Source organism: Ornithorhynchus anatinus, chromosome X3 (assembly GCF_004115215.2).
Source record: "Ornithorhynchus anatinus isolate Pmale09 chromosome X3, mOrnAna1.pri.v4, whole genome shotgun sequence".
Taxonomy (NCBI): domain Eukaryota; kingdom Metazoa; phylum Chordata; class Mammalia; order Monotremata; family Ornithorhynchidae; genus Ornithorhynchus; species Ornithorhynchus anatinus.
In genome coordinates, this window is record NC_041751.1 from 30,935,072 (window position 1) to 30,958,230 (window position 23,159).

Genomic DNA, 23,159 nt, shown 5'->3' on the forward strand with positions numbered 1-23,159 from the left:
TAACACAGTTAAGTCTATTTCCCAACCACACTTCACTGTTTTTCCATCAGAAAATCCTGGCCTTCTCTCCTTCTCATCACTGAATTACATCACCCATTGATCCCATCCCCACTTCCTCCCCTCTGCTGCTGATCTTGCTGTCAATGGACCAATCTAGTGAGAGCCCAGACGTAACTACTACCCAACCAAGGGCATACCTACTCAACTCTTCCTCTTCCCTAAACCTCGACGCCTCGGTCCCACCCCTCTGCATCCCACACCTTATCCCTTCCAGAAACTCTAATATGCCTAGGTCTTAGACTCTCTGCAAGTCTTGCCCTGCATGAATCTAGGCCTGCTCAAGGGCTCTGACCATGCCCACGAGGCTGAGCTCAGACTAGGTATGAGAAGAGCAGGGCAAATTTGGTCCAGGGTACGGTGGTGAGTGCCTTCCCTGACTTCCCTGATCTGATCTCCTCGGACACGATGGAATCTCTGGAACCATTCAAAATCAAAGGAGAGCTTTCCGGAGAAAAGGTGAAAAACGGACTCTGGAATTGCTTAGGTAAATATTCTCTTCTACCTTTGGTCCTGAAGCAGAAATGATCATCTGGCCTGGAGCCTGAATCCAAGGCTCTCCATCGACTTGAACAGGAATTCGCTTAAGAAGGGTAACCCGGAAGTATGAGCCTTGGGCTATTCGAATTCCTGAACGCAGACCACCTTGAACTTGGCCCTGTTGAATGAATCAAAAAAGGTGACTTTAAGTGCTTTTACAGTCTCAAAATGAAAAAAAAAAACCAAACAAAAGACAGATCCATTGCTAAAAGACTGAAACACTATTTGTCACTTAAGGGTCTTGCAGGGATAGAATATGCTCTTTCTGTGTGAGATCTCCAGGGGAAACATATCTAAATGATGACCCCAAATCCTAAAAAAGATAGACAGTTGTTGTGAATAGGCCACTCCACCTTCTGACTCAAAAATACTCCAACAGAACTCAGCATCACATCTTTCCCAGGTACATTTCTACCACAGGAGACCCAAAGAGAAAGCCTCCTGCTACAGTCACCGTCCCGGCCAGGCAGCTATCACTTCCACAGTCTCCTATTACTCTTTCTCCAGAGCTTCTTTACGATGAAAGCAAATGTCTCTCCCAACTCCCTCCCAGCGCCATTCTCTGGTGGTTTAGGAACTGCCTTCAAAAATCATTCCATATCATTCTAATCTTTTCTTCTTCACCATCGGAAACCAGGAAATCGAAAATCACAATCTCCAAGACTTCACCACCTTAAATTCATCAGTTCAGGGACCACAGATCCCTCCCTCTTCCAATTCCCAACCCAGACATCTGCTCACTCTGTCTACATCCACCCCTTCCAAACCTGGACCACCTTACACATTGTTGCCTGTTCCAGGTCCCCTAGCACTCCTCACTCCACAGCTCTTATGTTCCTCAGCTCCTCCTGCCCCCTCTTTATCTGTGTGAAACCAAGTTCCACATGGGATGGACCCTCAAGGAAGAGGAAAGAAAAACAAAACACGAATAAAGACAAGACATGGGAGACCTAAAAAGAGAAAGATGGGGAAAAATATAATGGAGAATTCAAGAGAATGAAAAAAAAAGAGGGAAAAGACCAAGAACAAGGAGAAAGGAAGTGTATGCCTGACCCTAAAAGAGAACAGGATAGAAAGTGCGGAAATATCACCATCAACGGTATTTACTGAGCGCTTACTGTGTGCAGAGTATGGTACTAAGCGCTTGGGCAAGTACAATATAGCAGAATTGGTAGACATGTTCCCTGCCCACAACAAACATGCCAGCAAACAGTAGTGCAGTAAAGAAAAAAATGTAATTAAATAAGAACAAATTGGGACAGATGAGGAGAAGAGTTGTGGGGAAAGGGAGCAAAAGGATGAGAAAAGTGAGTAAAAATGAGGAGAAAAAGATATGGGGAATGTATGGGTTGTGACAAACAGAAAGGGTGGAAGGAAATTAGAGTATTTAATCATCAAAATGACACGAGGATGACAATTACCTCCAAACTATGGGGGATAGCAGACTGCAATAAAGTGAACACTGGGGTGCTGGTTTGGGGGGTTTTGGTTCAATAAAGTGAACACTGGAGTGCTGGTTTTTTGGTTTTTGGTTCTGTCAATGACTGACAAATCTCAATCTCACACTTGCTCTCATGCGCTCTCTCTCTCTCTCCTCCCCTTCCCCCAGTATGCTAACTGACAACAATAGTTCTCAGTATGGCTGCTGGAAATGCATTCGTTATGGTACACTGAGTGCCGAAACTGTACACGGTCCTGTACTGAGCATTTGGGAGGGTACAAGAGGAGTCAAACTCACTAACAAAAGCTGAAGTCTTTTATCTTTTCAGGGACGGTTATGAAATGATGTCCAATTAGATAACACAAACTTCATTATATATTTTGTTCATAATTGCCATGGTAGTGATCATATTTAATGAGCACCTGCGAATTGTAGTTGACTGTACTAAGGGCTTAGGAACACGCAGCACAGAAAATAATGTGCTTCCCTTCCCACAAGGAGCTTATACTCCAACAGGGAAGACATACTTCAAAGTACTTAATCGAAGGTACTCTATGCACATATGTATACACACGCGTTGAGGGTGGGAATAAATATATAAATTCTGGAAACAGGTGGTAAGTTTGTACCGCTTGGGGTGTTGGGGATTAAACAGGGATGGCAGAAGAATCGGTACGGAGGTACAGTTAACGGGTTAGCGGAGGTACAGTTAGTAGAGACAAATATCACTGTATCACTCAGTGATATTTAATGAGCGCTTACTAAGTGCCTGGGAGAGTACAAGACAGTTGGCAGACACTGAAAGGCAACAACAAGGCTGACTGTTTTCAGCATTAACTCATTTTAGAAACAAATCCCGATGGCCCGACAAATGCTAACTAGATTCGCCAAACAAAATTCCCTCATCAGACCTCTCTGCCTTTACTGATCAAAGACTTACCATACGTCTTTGCTTATCACAGACTTACCATATGAACAACACCAGTCACCCCAACGACTTCTAGCAAGCCATCATCGATTCTTGGTTTCTCAAACCGACTATCATTGTCAGACCCCCACAGATCGGCTCCAGAACCCCAACTGCACAGATACAACCAGCATGGAAACAAAGGTGAGCACGATTCGACAACTGGGCCAGATTTTCCACTAGGAGCAAATTAGGCTCTTTTGGAAGCTCTTTTAAGCCACTAGACCGACTGTGCTAGTGGTCTAAAACAGTTCATTCAGTTTCCCAAAAGGCCGAGCTTACATCCTGGAAGCAATTTACAAACTCGGAATATGCAGCGTCCAAATGTCAATAAGCCGATCACCACCCTCCCTCGGGGAGTCCCTACTCCTCTGAACGGTCCCTTTGGGACTCCCCATTTATACCACTATCTGGCCTCCACCCTGGCTGACTTCTTCCCGATTAATTTCTCATCCCCGTACTCCTAAATGCCGCTTTACCACTTCCGCAACACCCAAACACTTGGGCACTAGCCCCCTCCCCCACCACAGCATTCTATTACCTCTCCTCTGTAATTCATTTTACTTTTTCTCTCCTCTGCTATACTGAAAGCTTCTTGAGGGCAGAGATTGTTCTACTGATACTATCTGTACTCTCTAAAGCGCTTGATACAGTGCTCTGCACAAATAAGCACTCAATAAATACTACTGATTGAGTGATAATTCCCCCATCCCCAGGAGAATATCCTTCTCCTCTCCGTTTCCCTCTTTTCATTCTCCTGTTTCCCACAACAGAACGCCCAACAGTTCATCTCTTCCCTTGTCATTTTCCCCTGCTCCTCCTTGACGTACCCACTCCCTAGCCATGCCTTCCTCCTCCTCCTCCCTCCTCCTCCCCTCCGATCACCTGCTTGTCATCCCTTTATTCCTCCTGTTCCTTTCCCTTTCCCCTCCCTTGAGGGAGGTGCCTTCCCAGGTCACAGGAGTGTGAAACAAAGTCAGGAGTCCTGTCCAGCACTGGACAGGTCGAGGGAGGGAAACACCCAAATCATCCAGAGATGGGGGAGTCAGGGGGGCTGCTGCCAGACTGTTCAGAAATGTGGTCTTGGGAAGGGGCAGCTGCACACAGTGGTAGGATCTTTGGGCATGGGCAATGGTGGATAGCAAGGGGTTGCCACATGTGGGGGGAGAAGAAATACCTAATAAGGGCAAAAACAAGTGATCTGGTGGCCACCAAAGCAGCTGATAGCTGAGGTCACTGCTGCCCATTCCCTTAGTCCTGCAGTTTCTCTTCTCAATTTCCCTCCCCCACTAGTGATCCTGGCAATAACAGGGACCACTACTAAAGTTTAGAGCTCCAGAACAATTTCTCCCTGACTCCCAAACTTCTCCTTCTGGCCAACATTCTCCACCCCTGAAAAGGTTTTTTAAAAAACCCCAAAACAATCTTCAGGTCTGGCCACCACAGCATGAGCTGTGCACATACACACATATGGACAGATGAAAGCAGAGTCAGCAATCAACAGCAAACACACATTCGAGAGGAGGTGGGTGCTTGGCAGGTGGAAAGCTTTTAGTAGCAGCTGGGCAGTGGATAGGAAGACCGTTTAGCCCCAGGCCCTAGGATGGGTAGAACTGGGAGTTCATCGGTTGGGTGGGTAGGCATTAAAAAATAAAAAGGTAAAACTAAATGCTTGAAGATATTACTCTAATATTTGTGTGTCTCTCTCTTTGGAAAATGTCTAGACCTGCTCAAAAGTATATGTCCAAATTGGGGGTGGGAGGAAGATGGAAAAATAGGGAAAAGTGGGAAGGGAGAGGGTCAGAAGAGGAAAGGTCAGAGGGAGAGAGAGAGGGAATGTTTGTAGATATTACTAATAAGCCAGAATGCGGCAGGCCAGTGGAAATTTGGATAGGTCAGTTTTTTTTTTTGTAAAGCCAGTTGCAAGGTTGCTTTAATCCAAATCAAAAAACAGTTAGTTCAGAAATTTAACAAAAGTTTTCCAATGGTTATCTGGGTATTTCCAAATTACAAATGGGTGTTGTGGGAAAGCAGAAGTGATAATAAACATATTGTCCTTCATGATGCATAAGTATGTGAAGTTTCACAATTCCACCAGGACCTGTGATTTTTTTTCAATTAGCTAATGAACCAGGTTGTAAAACTGTGATCTTTGTGAGTTTACCTATCACACTATGGCTATCAATCTGCATTGGGCGGGGTGGGGTGGGGTGGGCGGAGTGGTAACAAGTAGCTTAAAGAGTGAATAGGAAGCAAAATCAATAATGGGACTGAGAAAGAATTCTGCTATAAATATTGGGAAAACACGCCTGGGTACACTACCTGGGGATATTGATGAAAATGAGTCCCTCAATATTTGGCAATTCCACTTCATGTTGATCCACCTGAAGTTTAATCTCCTTATGCAGGTTTCTAGTGTGACTTATCTTCTGTAATCCTACTTTTACATACACACCTTTATTGTGAAACCTAAAAATAAAAAGTAATTCCAGTTTTACCACAGTGTCTGTTCCTGTAGTCTCTCATTGCATCCAGTGTAATAGGGTAAAACTTTCTGCCCCCTCATATGTGGGCAGAGTTTTCAAAATACACTACTTCACTATTATTATTATTATTATTAATCATATTTATTGAGCGCTTACTGTATGCAAAGCACTGTACTAAGAACTTGGGAGAGTACAATATAACATCAGACACATTCCCTGCCCACAACGAGTTCCATTCATGAAAAACTTACCTGGCAATTTGAAGAGTTTCATCAACATAGACAGGGCAGTTGACTTCTTCAGCATCAATGACAGTGAGAGGAAAATCACAGCCAAAATCCTTCAAGTTTTTCTCCCTCTCAAGCTGTAGCTCTCTGAAATCCAACCCCCACTTCAAATAGCTAACAGATATTCCCCCAGGCCAAATTCACCTGTTTCTCTTTTTCCCCCCTCATATAGAGCAAATCCCAACTGGGAAGGCCCATTAAAGAAGCTTTGCAGTTAGAAGGAATTGTAGATTCCAGTTGATAGTGATGAGAATTCTACCTGTGATAATGTACCACCCTTGAGACACTGCTACGCTATGTTCACTGGGATCTGTCCCTAATATGATGTTCTCCCCAATCCATAAAAATATCTTCACTGGGATTCATCCCTCAAATGACATTTTCTCTAAGCCCATCAAAAAGGAGGGCAATTTTTGAAGGCACCATAATTTGCAATGAGATCTGCACTGGATCTGGTTTTGCAGGCTAACAGAAATTCAGCCCTTCGGGCTTCTCTTCGAACATTACCTGCTTGTAAATTTGCCTGGTTCTTCTTCTCTAGCATGATGAAAGTCCAAACTCAATTCTGCATCGATTCCAATGCCACAGTAATTGTTCATCTGAACTATCTGAAAAAAAATTCAAGAGCAATTTCACAAGGTGACTTCACATGCAGGACACCACCAGCCTTAGCTTCCCCCTTCCACAAGATAGAAGCTGCTCAAGGGGACCAGCTATGCCTGACAGAATATTGAGGGGAATAACAACCCAGGCTGCCCAAGGGTTCCATGCCACTAGGCCCTTTTAAAACCTAATGGTAGCCCCAGGTTGAAGAAGCTTCCAATTGATCAGTCGTTCATAGATCCTCTCTGGCCCTGCTCCACCAGCCAACCCACCTCCCTACAGACATATTTTTTTTTTCCACACAAAGTAATCACATTCTCCTTCAAGTAAAATGATTAAAAAATAAAAAAAATTAGAAAAATTAACACAACTTGTTTTTATCTTAATGTTCTGAATATTGCATGTGCCTCCTTTGGCCAAGAAATCCCCTAGTCTTTGAACACCTCCTGTTGGGTCCTTAATTATTGCTCTGTTCAAAGTCCACGTGTCAGTCTTACCCAGCAAGAAATTCTTTGACAGCTGCCACTTTGTCATTCTTAAATAAACATTAATAGCTCCTACCCCCAGTGTCTATTCTTCTCCTAGTGAGCCCTCTAGCACTTGAGAACAGCTTTTAACATTTTCAAACCTTCATTTTCATTTTATTCCTTCAAATAAATGCGAAAGAAAAATTCCAGTGCTCCATACTGAAGTGAAAATGAGCAAGTAGGAATTGTACATTTTTACCTTAAGTACTGACAAGAATTGGTTCTGCTGAGAGCAGGAAGTATCCATGACCAAATGAGGAAGAAAAGGAGACTAGAAATTCACTACAGTCCTTCTGCAGCATGAGGATCCCAAATGCTATCAATCAATCAGTGGTATTTGAGTGCTTACTGTGTGCAAAGCACTGTACTAAGCACTTGGGAGAGTACACTACAACAGGGTTGGCAGACACGTCCCCTGCCCACCAGGAGCTTAATCTAGAGGGGGAGACTGAAATTCAAATTATTTATGGCTATGTACTTAAGTGCTGTAAGCCTGCGAGTCGGGTGAATATCGAGTCATTAAAGGGTACGGATCCAAGTGAAAAGGTGACGTGAATATCGAGTCGTTAAAGGGTACAGATCCAAGTGAATAGGTGACGCAGAAGGGAGAGGGAGTAGAGGAAATGAGGGCTTAGTCAGAAAGGCCTCAGAGGAGGTGGGATTTTAATAAGGCTCTGAAGGTGGGGAGAGTGATGGTCTCACTAATATATGGAGAAGGAGGGAGTTCCAGGCCAGAGGGAGGACGCGGACAAGGGGTCGGTGGTGAGAGAGGTGAAATCCAAGTACAGTGTGCAGGTTGGCGTTGGAGGAGTGAAGTGCGCGGGCTGGGCTGTAGGAGGAAATTAGCGAGGTACGATAGGAGGGGGCGAGCTGATTACGTGCTTTAAAGACAATGGCGAGAAGCTACTGTTTGATGCAGAGGTGGATGGACAACCAACCGGTGGAGTTTCTCGAGGAGTGGGGAGACATGGCCTGAACGTTTTCGTAGAAAGATGATCCGGGCAGCAGAGGAAAGTTAACGGCTGTAGTGGGGAAAGACAGGACGCAGGGAGATCAGCGAGGAAGTTTATGCGCTAATCGAGGTGGGATATAAGGGCTTGGATCAGTGTGGTAGCAGTTTGGAAGGAGAAGAAAAGGATTTTAGCGATGTTAGGAAGGTAGAACCGACAGGATTTGGTGACACTTTCAATCTGTGAGTCGAACGAGAGGGGGGATCGAGATGTGATGGTCCAGATTGTCCACTCGTTTCACCTGCCCCTACAACCAGCTCTAAACTCGTTATGGGCAGGAAACATGCCTGTTATATAATAACGTTGGTATTTGTTAAGCGCTTACTATGTGCAGTGCACTGTTCTAAGCGCTGGGGGAGATACATGGTAAGCAGGTTGTCCCACGTGAGGCTCACAGTCTTCATCCCCATTTTACAGATGAGGTAACTGAGGCGCGGAGAAGTGACTTGCCCACAGTCACACAGCTGACAAGTGGCAGAGCCGGGATTCGAACCCATGACCTCTGACTCCCAAGCCCGGGCTCTTTCCACTGAGCCACGCAGTACTCAGTATCGTACTCTCCAATGTGCTCAGTACAGTGCTCTGCACACAGTAAGTGCTCCATGAAAACAACTGACTGACTGAGGCCTGGAAAAATTCCCACTTGACTCCTCCAAGGGATTAATTAAAATAATAATAATTGTTAAGCACTTCCTATGCGCCAAGCACTGCACTAAGCATGACTGTGGTATTTATTAAGCACTTTCTATGTGCCGAGCAACGTACCAAGCATCGGGGTAGACACAAGAAAATCCGGTCGGATACAGTCCTTATACAACATGGGCCTCACAGTCTAAGTAGAGGAACACTACTGAATCCCCATTTTACAGATGAGGAGACAGGCACAGCGAAGCTAAGTGACTTACCCAAAGTCACACAGCATGCAAGTTGCCGAGTCAGGAATAGAACCCAGGTCCTCTGACTACCAGGCCCATGATTTTTCCACTAGGCCAGGGTGCTTCCCCATTGTGGTGCCTGTTAAGTAGTTACTAAGTGCCAAACACTCTATTAAGCACTGGAGACAGATATAAGATAATCAGGTCCCAGTCTCCGCAGGAGGGAGAGCAGGTATTGCACGTCCACTTTGTGCATGAGGGAACTGGGGCACAGAGAAGTTAAATGACTTGCTCAAGGTCACGCTACAGGCAAATGGCAGAACCAGGATGAGAACCCAGGTCCTCTGACTCCCAGGCCCAGGGCTCCTTCCACTAAGCAACACTGCTTGTCCTGCCTCTATTCTGAAAACTGGAAGATTGTCACAGACATCCCTCCATACCTTCTCAGATCGGGCATTGTGTCCCCACAACACTTAATAGTAATCCACGAACATCTGTCCTACGAGCAAAGAGTAAAACTACACAAAGAGATTCCAAATAAAAGTATTTCACAAGAAGGCAAATACCTTTGGCAGTTCAGATTCCGTAACACGGTTTACTGTGCTTTCAGTCTCTTGAGCATCCAAAAGGATAGTCCAACGGTCCATAAGAACATCATCAGCTTCATCTACTGATATCAGGACAGAGTACGGATCTTCCCCACTATAGCCGGCTCCCCAGCGAAGCACCCTGCCCAAATCATTGCCTAAGAAAATTAACAGAAGATTTTAAATAATCGCCACGTTAAAAAATGTGAAGAACAAAATCATCCCCGAATAAACTTTGGTATATGGCAGGGAGGAGCCAATGTAGCCCAAGGAAAAGTGAATGGGACTGATAATCGATCAGAGAGTACTTGTCAAGCATTTACTGCATGCAGAACACTGTATTCAACACTTGAGAGAGTACAATATAACAGAGTTGGTAGACACATTCCCTGCCCACAAGGTGCTTATAGTCTATAGAGTCCGGTGACCTGGATTGCTAGTCCTGGCTGCTCTGGCACTGGCCTGTTGTGTGACCTTGGACCACTGTATATAGATATTTACCCTCGACTACAGTCCATAAAGGTCCAGATCCATTAGGCACACACAGATATCCTGGAAAAGTGCGATAGTCAGGCTTTCCGGTTTATGAGAGGTCATTCTGTACTTGTGAGTGTCCTTTTCAAGAGGAGAAAATTCACTGTGCTGTGTCTTTCCCCTCCTCCCTCAAGAATGTTGAAAACAGTGCCACAAATTCAATGGTCACATTAAGGTTTACATATGCGTCATTGAACTTTTAATATTTAGAGATGCAAAACTAAAATACATGCAATTTTTTTCTGATCCATTTGGCTAAGAATAACACCCACAAATGGTTTCAAAGTGAAATGTTTAAAACTAACTACGGATCCCAAGATGTATACAGGTTTCCATTGCCAACCGCAGTTGTAAATATCCACTCTTCAGGCTACGCACCACTGTGGCTACCCCTAGCACACGGTCCAGTGCTTAGAACAGTGCTTGGCACATAGTAAGCACCTAACAAATGCCATCATCATTATTATTTTATGTAACCATGGTTTTTCATGGCCACGCCTAACACTACCTTTTATTTCCACTTGGCTGTGCTCTAACTGGCTACCACAAATAACCCCAATTAGTATTACTGCTACTCCCAGCACTCTGATCGGTAATTCTTTATTACACAAGATACTGTATGGTAACTCTTTAAAACTACACATTTACACTGTAAGCTCCTGAGAAGCAACGTGGCCTAGTGGAAAGAGCCCGGGCTTGGAAGTCAGAGGTCGTGAGTTCTAATCCCAGCTCCGCTACTTCTCAGCTGTGTGACTGTGGGCAAGTCACTTAACTTCTCTGGGCCTCAGTTACCTCATCTGTAAAATGGGGATTAAGACTGTGAGCCCCACATGGGACAACCTGATAACCTTGTATTTACCCCAGTGCTCAGAACAGTGCTTGGCACATAGTAAGCACTTAACAAATACCATTATTATCATTATTATTATTATTATTGTTATGGTCAGGGAAAGTGTCTACCAACTTTACACTTCTGTTCTCTCCCAAGCACTTAGTACAGTGCTCTGCACACAGTATGTGCTCAATAAATACCAATGATTGACTGATAAGAGGTTCAATGCTACAGTTAGTTCCCTGCTTCATACTAATGAACCTAAACACAATGAAATCAGAAGGCCAGGTACACAGCTTTAAATTTCTGGTAACGGCCAACTTTCAAGAGTCTTTGTATTAGATCGCTGGTTTATACCAACCGGGAGTACTTTCAGGCATTTAACCCCCAGTGTTGGAAAGAGAAAGCCGTAGAAGGTCAAAAGATGAACAATACATGTGGTTCTCCTAGGTAGCGAGCATCTTTACTTCACTCCACTTTACGCATCCCATTCAGAATTTTAACACACTCACCTGTGCCTAGAGGTAAGATCGCTACGGATGGCTCCGGACAGGCAAGTTTATGTCTAATCTCCTCAAGAGCTCCGAGAACCCAACCCACTGTTCCATCACCACCACACACAAGTACACGGAAATCAGGAACTTGGGAGAATATATGAAATCTGAATTTAAAACAAAGAGGAAAACATTAATCAATCAGCGGTAATTATGGAGAGCCTACTGGACACCAAACATCGAGTTAAAGACAGTCAGTCAGTCGATTGTATTTACTGAGAGCTTACTGTGTGCGGAACCCTGTACTAAGTGCTCGGGATGGTACAATATAATAATAAACAGGTGCATTCCCTGCCCACAACGAGCTTACAGTCTTGAGGACAGTCTAGAAGATAGAGTCCCTGCTCCCAAGGAGTTTCTAATAAAATGGGAGTCTGGAAAATTATTTACTAATATTGGGAACAGGAGGTGAAACTAGTATTACAAACATATGAAAGGATGAAAAGAGATTAATAAGAGAATATACATATAGATGTAACTATTAAGGATGGCTGCTGGGTTTACCCAACTTGGAATGGTGGGGATTCCCAGAAGAGATGAGTTTTTAGGTGAACATTGAAGACAGAGAGAGGGCTGTGGCTGGGGGGTCTGAAGGATGGAGGGAGTCTCAAGCAGAAGTTACAGCCTAAGCCAGGGGTGGGGGGTGGACATTAGAGAGTCAGAAGGCAAGCTTGGGAAGAGTGATGAGTTGAGAGCAGCAGGTGAAGAACGTGATATGTGGTAATAGCTGTGGTTTTCACTGAGCACCTGCTGGGTGTAATGCACTGTGCTAAGTGCTGGGGAGAGCTCAACAGAAGCGCGAGGCATGTCCTCCACCTACAAAGAGCATATGCTCTACAGGGGAAATAGAAATATATACTAGCAGTGGAATTACACTAAATATATACATAAATGCTGGGCTGGTATGACCCTGGAGATGGGAGTTGATCACAAAAGGCTTCTGAGAGAGTGGGATTTTAGGAGGGCTGTGAACATAGGGAGAGCTATGGTCTAGCAGATTTGTGGGGGGAGGGATTTCCAGGCAGGACAAACTGCATAAGCCAGGGGACCGAGAGCGGAGACTCAAGAGCAACATACAGTTAGAAGGTTGGCTTGGGAGCAACGAAGACAGCAAGCTGGTCAAAGAGGTGAAAAGAACAGTAGGTAAAACAGGGAGACTGGGTGTAGAGCCTTAAAAAGCCAATGGTAAAGAGATTTTGCTGGACACAAAGGGAAACGGAGCAGCCACTGGAGATTTCTGAGGAGTGGACAGTGTGCCAAGTGACACGTAGTATACACTGAAGTGGGGAAAGAGGCTGGAGACCAGTGAGGAGACTGTTACAGTAGCCTAAGCATTTAGTATGGTGCTCAGCACATAGAAAGCACTCAATAAATAAATACCTGCCCTACGTAGGCAGAGACTGTGCTCCACCTAATTCCCCCGTATCTACTCAGTGCTTAGAACAGTGGTTGACACAAAATGAGCACTTAGCAAATACCACCAAAAAAAGAAAATAAAATAAAAGTTTGGAATAACTGGTAAAGGCGGCAGGCACGGGAGTCAAAGAGGTTATAATAGTGTTGCTGAGCAGAAGAAAGGGCAGAACTGCAATCTAAGGCAGACAATTAAATTAAACTCACTTAGGATTCTTTAAAGCAGAGGCAAATTAGTTTAGAAAAAAGTTTCTGAACAAAATTAATGGCTACAATCCAGTTTGGAATCAAATTAATGACTAGCAATCGGTCTATGTGTTGAATTAATGGCAAGCAATCAGCAAGGGCAAAACTTCGACTTTCTAGTTCAAATTCAGGTTTCAATTTGAAGTTCCATTTTCCAAAATCAGGCCAGTTTATGCAAACAATTGGGCACGAAAATAATAATTCCCTTAGTGGGGATGAGGGAACATTGATTCCAAAGAGATGCTGTAGGGCTTTCACGAAATAATTTAGCAAGTGAACACAAACAGATTGCATATTTATCAGATGAAACATTACACCTACATTTTCAAATGGAAAACTTAGAAAAAATGCATTCCCGAGCTCAGGAGTTTCTCAAGTTTACTTTTCAAAACCCTGGCCTATCTTATCATCCTGCTGAGTCACCAACAGGCAAAGGTTAGAAGAGAAATGGGAATGAGATAGGTAGGATTTGTTGGTAGAGAGAAATTAGGGTTGAGGGAGTGAAGAATAGTAGTAAATGGGTGAAAAGAGACTAGGAATGCATGGAAGAGTCACTGCTTTTCCAGAAGGGAGAGAGCAAGACTGTGACAGGTGTATAGAGAGTCACACACAGAGGGAACAGGATTCTCCTGAGGCACTCGCTGATTTTTCCTTTGCCATGTTTGTGACACCTGGCTGCTTGCTTCAGATGTTCTCGCTGTTGTACTCTAACCCCTGTTTGCTTAAAACGGGAAAGGAAGTTGAGAGAAAGGGAAAATGAAGACAGGAGGACCAGCATAGTGTTCCTTGTGTGGGCTGGAGCTGAGGGAAAATCCACTTAAAAAAAAAAGAAAGAAAAATCTCTCCTCCTTTCTGACTTTCAGCTAAAAATTTGGGTTTTTTAGATGACAATCAACTAACTATATATTTTCCTAAGCTCACAGGTAATAAAAGCACAAGTAGAAACACTGGAAACTATAGAAACCACCAGGCACAAAAGTAGATATTTATATCTTCCTTTTTCCCCCACCTGCCTAGATCTGAGCTCAGGACTTAGTTTCTCTACGAGTTACATCAACAATATTACAAATACCTAAAACAGTGCAGGTCCCATTTTAGGTGGTAGTGATAGCCTCAAAAGCTGCAGAGGAAAAAAAAAATCGATACTCAATCCTGAATTCAGATCTTAGGTAACAGAGCTTCACAGCTTTTTAATTAAAAAAAAAAGAAGAAGATGAAATGGTGGTCAAGGAGAAAACAGACTGATTAAATGTTTTATTGAGTTCCAACCACCCTCCACATTGGCAGAATTTCTTATTATTCAGCATTTTGTCTTCAACTTCATTTTTTCTGGCAGTAATTAATTTTTTTTAATGGAACAGAAATTTTAATACTTTCATCATTGAAATAGGAATTTTCATTTCTTTTCAATTGACAGACAATACAAAGAATCCAACACACACTGAGTAATACAGTTTATGGGTAAAATTATTTTTTGGTATTTGTGAATGTTTTTTGATTTGTCTGCCAACAGGCTAGTTAATCATATTAAAATGAGACGAAAATGGCCCCGAGTTATTTTTCCTGCTCTTTAATTTGGTGAAATTGCTATGAGTTTTTTCAAGATTATTTTTCAGAGCAAAATCTTACAAGTGGAAAAGATGCCTGTAGAGCAGAATCCAATCTAAATAAACCATGGCATATTTCAGAGTTACAGCCAAGAACAATAACAATAAGAAGAAGAAGAGGAACAATTATAATTACCCAGGTAAAGGCCCTCCATTGGTAAGTTCAAAGACCTGATGTGGATTCAGGAGTTTTCTGAAACTAGAGAGCAGATCTCGGCCTTTTAAACCTCCACTTTTTGGATTTACAAACACGAGAAGGGGACAGCAGTTTTGTGGAAGTTTTGAATGCTGCTAGAAGAAAAAAGAAGGGGTTAGAAAGATATACATTCTTTATAATCAATTCCATAGGTTGAAAGAACGGAACAGTACCGTCAGGTGGCCCCTTGGGAAGTACTTACTGGGAGACTTTTCTTGGTGAGGTAAGTGAGGGGTCTGGATAGAGTCAGATTTCCTAAAGAGGTAGTGTGGTCTAGTGGTCTAGTGGATAGAGCACAGGTCTGGGAGTCAGAAGGACCTGGGTTCTAACCCAGGCTCCGCTGCTTGTCAGCTGTGTGACCTTAGGCAACTCACAACTTCTCTGTGACTCAGTTCCCTCAACTGTAAAATGGGGATTAAGATGTGAGCCCCATGTGGGACAGCGACTGTGTCCAACCTGATTATCTTATATCTATCCCATAGCTTAGTACAGTGCCTGGCACAAAGTAAGCCCTTAACAAATACCTCCTCCTCCCCCTCAAAAAAAAGATTTGGCTTCTAACCTGAAGCTGTGAGAGCTTTATGAAAATACGGTGCTTCTGAGTTTCCCCCATGAGTAGACTAACTGTGTAACTTCAAACCACCCTATGCAAGGTGAATTTTCCATTAACAAAAATAAAAAGTGAATTGGTGAAAAGGAATCCAGTTGAAATACAGATTTCCCCGCCCATCCCCACCTCGCTCCCGACAATGGGAATTAAAAAAAAAAAAGAAATTTGACCACTTATAACTAAGTCTCAAACAACCTTCAGCTATAAAAGCCTTCACATATAATTTCTTGTACCACTTGTCACTCTGAATAGAGAGTCACACACTGAGCACAAAACACTTATGCCTACGTTGATGACTTTTAAAAAACTTTTTCTTACTTGTTTAATACATAAAAAGATAAAAACAGAACGGCATCAGGGAACGGCAACTTCTAGTATCTAGGGTGACAATACTACAGAGGAATAACTTTGGAACGGTCGCTATCCTAACCAAAAGTATTCCTCGTATTCGGGATGACACACAGCCTTCTAACCGCATGGTCATAAATTTGCCATGAAGTTACAACTTACCTATTTAATCGGGTGAGAGCAGCTAAGAGGGAAAAAAAGAATGCGGGCAACCATCTAGAAGATGTTGGACTTGGTCATTGTTTAAATTAGATACATATTCAAAAGACCATTTTCAAATTTAAAAGACGGAACTCAATCTCTCTAAATTCAAAATTTTGCTAGCATTCTGGAAAGCAAATTAGTGTTTTAAAAAAAGATTTAATCGTTAATATCCAGCTTTCTGCAACGTGGCTCAGTGGAAAGAGCCCGGGCTTGGGAGTCATAGGTCATGGGTTCGAATCCCGGCTCGGCCACTTGGCAGCTGTGTGACTGGGCAAGTCATTTCACTTCTCTGGGCCTCAGTTCTGTAAAATGGGGATGAAGATTGTGAACCTCACGTGGGACAACCTGATTACCCTGTATCTATCCCAGCGCTTAGAACAGTGCTCTGCACATAGTAAGCGCTTAACAAATACCAACATTATTATTATTACCCCTAATTCCACATCGACCTCTTCCCTGACTTCTTTGAAAGATAGCTGTAATTTAAGTGTATGGCCACAAGGAGGCACTATTTCCCCTTGATTACGGCTCCCATTGATTTCTCAGTTCTTTCAATATTGCTCTAAGCAAGCCAGGCGGGTATTTATCATTAAATCGAAAAAGGGGCTAAACTACTCCCCAGATTTCAAATGTTACTTGCCTTATCGCATCCAGGCTGCAGCAATCTGCTTCTTTCATTAAATATTAGACCATTCCTAACCACGTTCCAAAACACGGGACGGTAAAACATGCAGATCTTACCGTTACTTCAGGTAGGACAACTCCAAAAAGCTGTTTGTCATGAACAGTTGTATCTCTCACTAACATGTATATTCTTTCCGCTTCAGAAAAACAAGAGATGTGAAGTACCACAGCACCTGAAACAAATGATTTTAAAGAGCAATTTTCCAGCTAAACTACCAAAGGTAACCACTGACAAACCAGCTCAAAGAGAAGGAACTAACGTCCATTTAAAAAATGAAGAAAATATTTATAACGATGGTAAAAGCCTCTTCTCCAGTTTAACATCTTGAAAGATACCCCACTCTCCCATAAATGCCACTGGAGAAAAACCACAGTGGATTCTGTTTGAACATGTCTAGTTTTAATCAGAACAACAAATTTTCACGAATACTTCTTCATTTCTGTTTTTAAGAAAGTACAGACTACATAAAGAGTGCAGATTACCTCGACTTCCCTTGTAAGGTGGCCATGGGTAGGGAATGTATCTACCAACTCTGTTACTCTATACTCTCCCGAGGGTTCAGTACAGTGGTCTGCATACTGCAAGCGCTCAATAAATATGATGGATTGATTAGAGGGATCATGCTATCTCTCTCCTATTCAAAGACAATTTACTTAATGTGTTATATATTCTCCTATATGCAATTCCTCTCCTGTAACTCTCTCCTTCATCTCCCCTAGGCTTGTTTCCATGCTCAACTAATGACAATGACCTTTCAAAAATAATCAAAGCTTTCTTCATGGCCCAAAATCCCAAGGCCGCTATGATGCTTCCATCCTAATCAACACATCCTTAGTGTTTTACATAAGTGATTACCCTTTTTGTAATGATATTCGTTAAGCGCTTACTATGTGCTAGGCAATGAACTACCCCTTTCCTCCAAGAGACCAATTTGCTTTGGTTTCCGGGGGTTCTTCCCACCAAGCCTATTTATTCACCCCCTGACTGCTCTCCCTCTATGCAGTCCCAGATTTTTAAGTCACTATCTTTAAGATAAGTCTTTACCTAAATACTCTACCATTACTTCAAATCCATAATGGATGAACTTGTCTTCTTGGCCAAAGTTTCCCTACTGCCCCAAATCCCTTCTCCAATGCTGCCCTTCCATCATCATGAGCTGATCTAACCTGCCTGCTTCTAAACCTGAAGCTTTAGGGGAACTTTCAACATTTTTTTTCTTATGCTCCCTACATATTTTGTTGTTAACTCCAGCTGTTTCCATCCCCAGAACACATCTTAAATCTGTCTCTTCCTTTAATCCCTCTGCCAAATCCCTTATCCAGGCTCTAGTTATCTCATACATATATCACATACAGAGGCCACTGAAAGGTTTCATCTTTCTGGCTGGTGTCTCAGCTTCTAGCCTTCATATTTCTACACACTATATTTCTAAGCCCCTTCTCACCACTCCTTACACCTACCTAATCACTCACCTTGCCTTTCTTCCATTCATCAAGCCATGCACATTCATCTATTCCTATCTTCCTTATTCTCCATTGTCGATCCCTTGTCTCTGGTCTCTCTCGGTATCACCCTAGCCTGTCTCTCTTCCTTTCTGGAACTATTTCTGTTCCTATAGAACAAAAGTTGATCTTTCTCTCTCTCCCTCCCCTCCCCCCATCCCAATCACAACCCTCACTCAGATATTGGCAACGGGAGCTTTCTTAATTAGGTTAAATACGATTTGGGGAGTCCAGAGGAAATGAAGTAAAGGGAGACTGTGATGGAGAAAGGAGGTCTGTTAAACAGGATTTGCCTGGCTGTCCTGTGAGGGTTAGAATGAACCTAGTATATGCAGGTGCAACAGTTTGATCAATCAGATTCCTATGGAGAAAGCCCCCATTTGCCAATATCTGAGGTTTTAGCAGAAAGGTTTTAGCTGCGGGTCGAGAAATATCAATTTTACCAGTGCCCTTTTCCAGCAGCTTTCTGCCCCTATTCCTTTTTTCTAAGATAAGCAAGGAAGATTTATATGGTTATGAAAGCCAAAACTGGTTAGAACAATACTTCTTTTTTTTTTACATTTGAGGATAAAAGAGCTACAGAGGTTATCAGAGAGAGTAAGTTTATTAGGTTAAAATGTCATATGCTTACCTTGGGCTGAGTAAACATGACTCACAGAAACTAGATTTGCTGCAAAAATAAGAAAAAGTCAATGCTTGATTCAGCAGGAGTGTGAAAGCTGCTTTAGAAAACACAATCTGAATTATTCAAGTGTAAAGACTACCCAAAACAATAAAATGACTGTTTTTTATAACTTTAAATGGATGAATTTTAAATTTTTACAACTATATAAAATGTTGAGAAATTTCTTCATTTGATGCATTTAAGCCAATGTGCACGGCTAGAATTGGGACTTCAACAGGCCCCAGAGCATAAAAATTGTAAGGAAGGGCTCTCCCATTCTTTGAGGATATTGAATTTCATCCCTCAAGAATGACTGGTCTTCATGCTTTATGTTATGAAACAGACATCAGGGAACAAGCAAGCAAATTAACTTGTGGGCCCGGTGCCCAGGACAGCTACATATCCCTGGGTGTTCAATAAATCCTTGCTGACTGACTGATAAGCAGCCGACCACATTTTCTCTGTCAGATGCCTATCAAGAACTGCTCTGCTGTTGTTTCTTGATTTACTTTATTAAGCTTCCTTCCAACCCTCCAAGTTTTAAGGGATGGCTTAAGTTTAAGCTTTTGAAGTATATATATAAAAAAAGAACTAAATGACCTCAACATTCAAAAATACTTGTTTGGCATATTAATAGGTGTTGAAAATCCTGTCCCTGGGATGAGAAGCAGCGAGGCCTAGTGGATAAATCACGGGTCTGGGAGTCCAAAGGACCTAGGTTCTAATCCTAGCTCTGCCACATCTGCTGCGTGACCTCGGGCAAGTCGCTTAACTTCTCCGTGCCTCAGCTACCTCATCTGTAAAATGGGGATTAAGACTGTGAGCCCCACTTGGGACATGGACTGTGTCCAATCTGATTAACGTTTATCTACCCCAGTACTTTAGTACGGTGCCTGGCACATAGTAAGCACTCAACAAATTGCTTGGCTTATGCTGTCGAGTGGTCTCCGACCCATAGCAACGCCGTGGACACATCTCTCTCAGAATGCCCCACTTCCATCTGCAATCGTTCTGGTAGTGTATAAAAAACTGAAAGTCTTTGAGCTGATGCTAGAAAAAATGCCGAACAGCAAATAGAACAAACGGTACCCTGTCCCCAAGCCCCCAGAACCTGGTTTACTTCTGCTGGCCCAGGCCCATGGCTTTGAATGCAGAGAGAAGAGATTTGTTTCCTGCTTGGAGTGGAGGTCTGGCTGAGGTCCAGGTCATCTCTAAATTGGAGTGCTGCTGGGAGCCTGGGTTGATTCCAGGACCTGTAGGCACACTCCAGTCCTACCTGGAACGGACCCAACTCCCTGGGACGGAACTGAAATTGACCCCTGCTTCCTAGGAAGTCCTCTGGACCAAGGATAGGCCAGGAATCTTGAGACTGGCCTAGAGCCATTTTGTCCTCCAAAGGTGCGGGGCAAACCAGTCACTCCTCTGTCGGTTTTGTCTCTTTAGACTAATAATGGCATTTATTAAATGCTTACAATGGGCTAAGTGCTGGAGTAGAGATTTGGGCACAGTTGCTGTCCCATGGGGGGCTCACTCTCATCCCCGTTTACAGATGAGGAAACTGAAGCCCACAGAGATTAAATGACTTGCCCAAAGTCACGCAGTAGGTCATTGGCACAGCTGGGACTCGAAACCAGGTCTCCTGACCCCTAGTCCCGTGTTCTTTCCACTAGGCAACACTGTCTCCTTGTGACACTACTGTAAAATCGGCCACAATGACCAGGGAAACAGATGCCCAGCTAGCCATCCAGCACTGGAATCAGAGAGGGAATGCTTTGACTCCTGAGCTGGGCGAGGCTGAAAATTCATGCATGGGTGCAGCCTGGTGCTGATTTTCACAACAAATTGCCAGGGTGTGCCTGGACCTGCCGATGCCAGTCAGGGCTGTGCTGATCCAGTGGGCTGAGGTGTACTATATGACCAATGAAAATGGGAAGGACTGGGGGCCTGGGAGATTTGAAGAGGGAGGGAGTTCCAGGCAGTGAGAAGGGTGGGAGAGAGAGGTCACAGGTAGGAGAGTCAAGAGGGAGGCACAGTAAGAAGGCAGGCTTAAGAGAAGTGAAGAGAGTGAGATGGGGAGTAGTGAGAGAAGGGAATAGGTATGAAAGAGGAAGAGAGCTAGTGGAGAGCCTTAAAGTGGGAACTACTCTTTGATGAGGAGGGAAATGAATAACCACCAGAGGTTTATGAAGACTGGAGAGCTGTGTTCCAAACAAGGTTTTAGGTAGATGATCCAGACACTGTAATACAGTGTAGTACATACTGAAGAGGAGAAAGGTTAGAGGCAGAGAGATGAGTGAAGAAGCTGAAGTTGTCTAATAGGGAGAGGATGAGAAGTTGAACCGGGGTGACAGCTACGTGGGTGGAGAGAAAAGGGTGGATTTGGGAAATATTGTGGAGAAAGAACCAACAGGATGAAGCATGCGTCAGACTGAATGTGGCAGATTCATAAGAGTCTGTAGCCAATATTAGGTGTTTACTGAAAATACTGGATTGCATAAACCTTACTCATGAAAGCAAATTAAACTTCCTAGCCTTCTGAGAAAAAAATAATTCTGAGAAAAAATAAGTAAGTAAACTTACTTTTAATAGCCAAGTCATCCTGTAGGATTTTAGTGTATTCTTCAGAAGAGAGCTGAAGTGGCATAAGAGTCTGTAGCCAATATTAGGTGTTTACTGAAAATACTGGATTGCATAAACCTTACTCATGAAAGCAAATTAAACTTCCTAGCCTTCTGAGAAAAAAATAATTCTGAGAAAAAATAAGTAAGTAAACTTACTTTTAATAGCCAAGTCATCCTGTAGGATTTTAGTGTATTCTTCAGAAGAGAGCTGAAGTGGCAGACCACCAATATACAGGTTTATTTGGATGGCTGCATTGTCATTCTCTACGATGTAAAATCTTGTATGATTCATCTGATGTACTGAAGTCTGGGGGAAAAATAGAAAAGCAGAAATTACTTCGTTTTATTTTAATGTCTGTCTCCCCCTCCAGACTGTGAGGTCCTTGTGGGCAGGAAGCGCATCTATTAACTCTGTTGGATTGTCCTCTCCCAAGAGCCTAGAACAGTGCTCTGCAAACAGTAAGCACTCAATAAATACCACTGATCAACTGATGCTAGAGGTTAAGTGGAGGTGACGAACAGCAAGACGAAGGTGGGAAGACCAGGAGCTCATCTTCCAAGTCTGAATAGTCTGGAGACGGAGTTCATTCCTAAAGACGGAGTACCCAAAACTCCAGAGTCAGCCCACAACATTGTACAGTACAACCCCACTGGGCAGAGACAAGAAGAACGATAAGGCAGAGCTCGGCTCAGCGGAAAGAGCAGGGGCATGGGAGTCAGAGGACGTGGGTTCTAATCCCAGATCCACCACTTGTCTGCTCTGTGACCTTGGGCAAGCCACTTAACTTCTCTGTGCCTCAGTTACCTCATCTGTAAAACAGGGATTAAGACTGCGAGCCCCACGTGGGACAACCTGATTACCTTGTATCTACCCCAGCGCTTAGATCTGTGCTTGGCACACACTAAGCGCTTAACAAATACTATCATCATCATCATCATCATCATTATCAAAGGGAAAGTCAGGAGGAATAGCAAACAAGGAGTCCAAGAGCCTAGAGAAACAGGAAGCAGCTATATTCACAGGAGGATCATCATTTCTGAGACACTCAGACTGGAGAAGATAAAGGAAGGAAACAAAGACGCCAGGCAAGAGAAAGTCCTAATATACAGTCAGGTCTACCACATGTTTTCATTATATGCTGTGGATAGAAGACTCTTGAGGAATTAGGGAATGTTCTACCTCCAACGTGCACTCATCTGGATACAACACATATTTGTCAGGAAACAATGCACTACGGTGTCAGAAGAATTTGTTTCCACACATGCAACCTGGCCCTGGTTGAGGTGAAAGCGATACAAAGCAAATTCTTGAGAATACAACCCCTGTATTACAGGTGCACTGATTGAACAAGATTATTATATCACCATGCACCCTAAAGAAACATTGTGCTGCCAAAGAAAAAGCAACCACGGTTTCTAGCTTCCTCTGTACGGAAATCTATCATGAGTGCAAGTGAAAACAGAATGTTTCCCCCAGACTTTGAGTAGCCGAAAGATCACGTGAAAATCAGTAAGCAACTGCTTCTTCTGGACTTCTAGATTTCTTTGGGGCAAAAACCACTAAAATCCCATAACACCTTAAAAATTTTAGCTGTCTAGTTGACTAAAAATACATTGCTTTACCTTTCTTAGTGCTTTAAGTCTGCCAAGAATTAATTCCTGGTCTTCCAGTACCATTCTCTGAACTAAAAAACAAAAAAAAAACATAAGAGTTAGAGTTTATGGTTAAAAAACACAGAATTATGTTTAGATAAAATCATAAA

The 23,159-nt window shown here is 43.1% G+C and overlaps 1 protein-coding gene across 1 annotated transcript in view; it reads right to left on the reverse strand.

Moving 5' to 3' along the window:
* The window catches only part of DGKQ (diacylglycerol kinase theta), a 79,593-nt gene that overhangs the window by 7,433 nt on the left and 49,001 nt on the right, over nt 1-23,159 (reverse strand). Inside the window, exons 12-22 of the mRNA XM_039910620.1 lie at nt 23,020-23,081; nt 21,553-21,703; nt 18,743-18,781; nt 16,666-16,781; nt 14,703-14,854; nt 11,259-11,407; nt 9,360-9,538; nt 6,286-6,386; nt 5,328-5,474; nt 3,007-3,118; nt 563-715 (exon numbers count right to left, since the gene is read on the reverse strand). Of these exons, the coding sequence (XP_039766554.1) occupies nt 563-715; nt 3,007-3,118; nt 5,328-5,474; nt 6,286-6,386; nt 9,360-9,538; nt 11,259-11,407; nt 14,703-14,854; nt 16,666-16,781; nt 18,743-18,781; nt 21,553-21,703; nt 23,020-23,081 (1,361 nt within the window). The remainder of the gene's footprint in view (nt 1-562; nt 716-3,006; nt 3,119-5,327; nt 5,475-6,285; nt 6,387-9,359; nt 9,539-11,258; nt 11,408-14,702; nt 14,855-16,665; nt 16,782-18,742; nt 18,782-21,552; nt 21,704-23,019; nt 23,082-23,159) is intronic.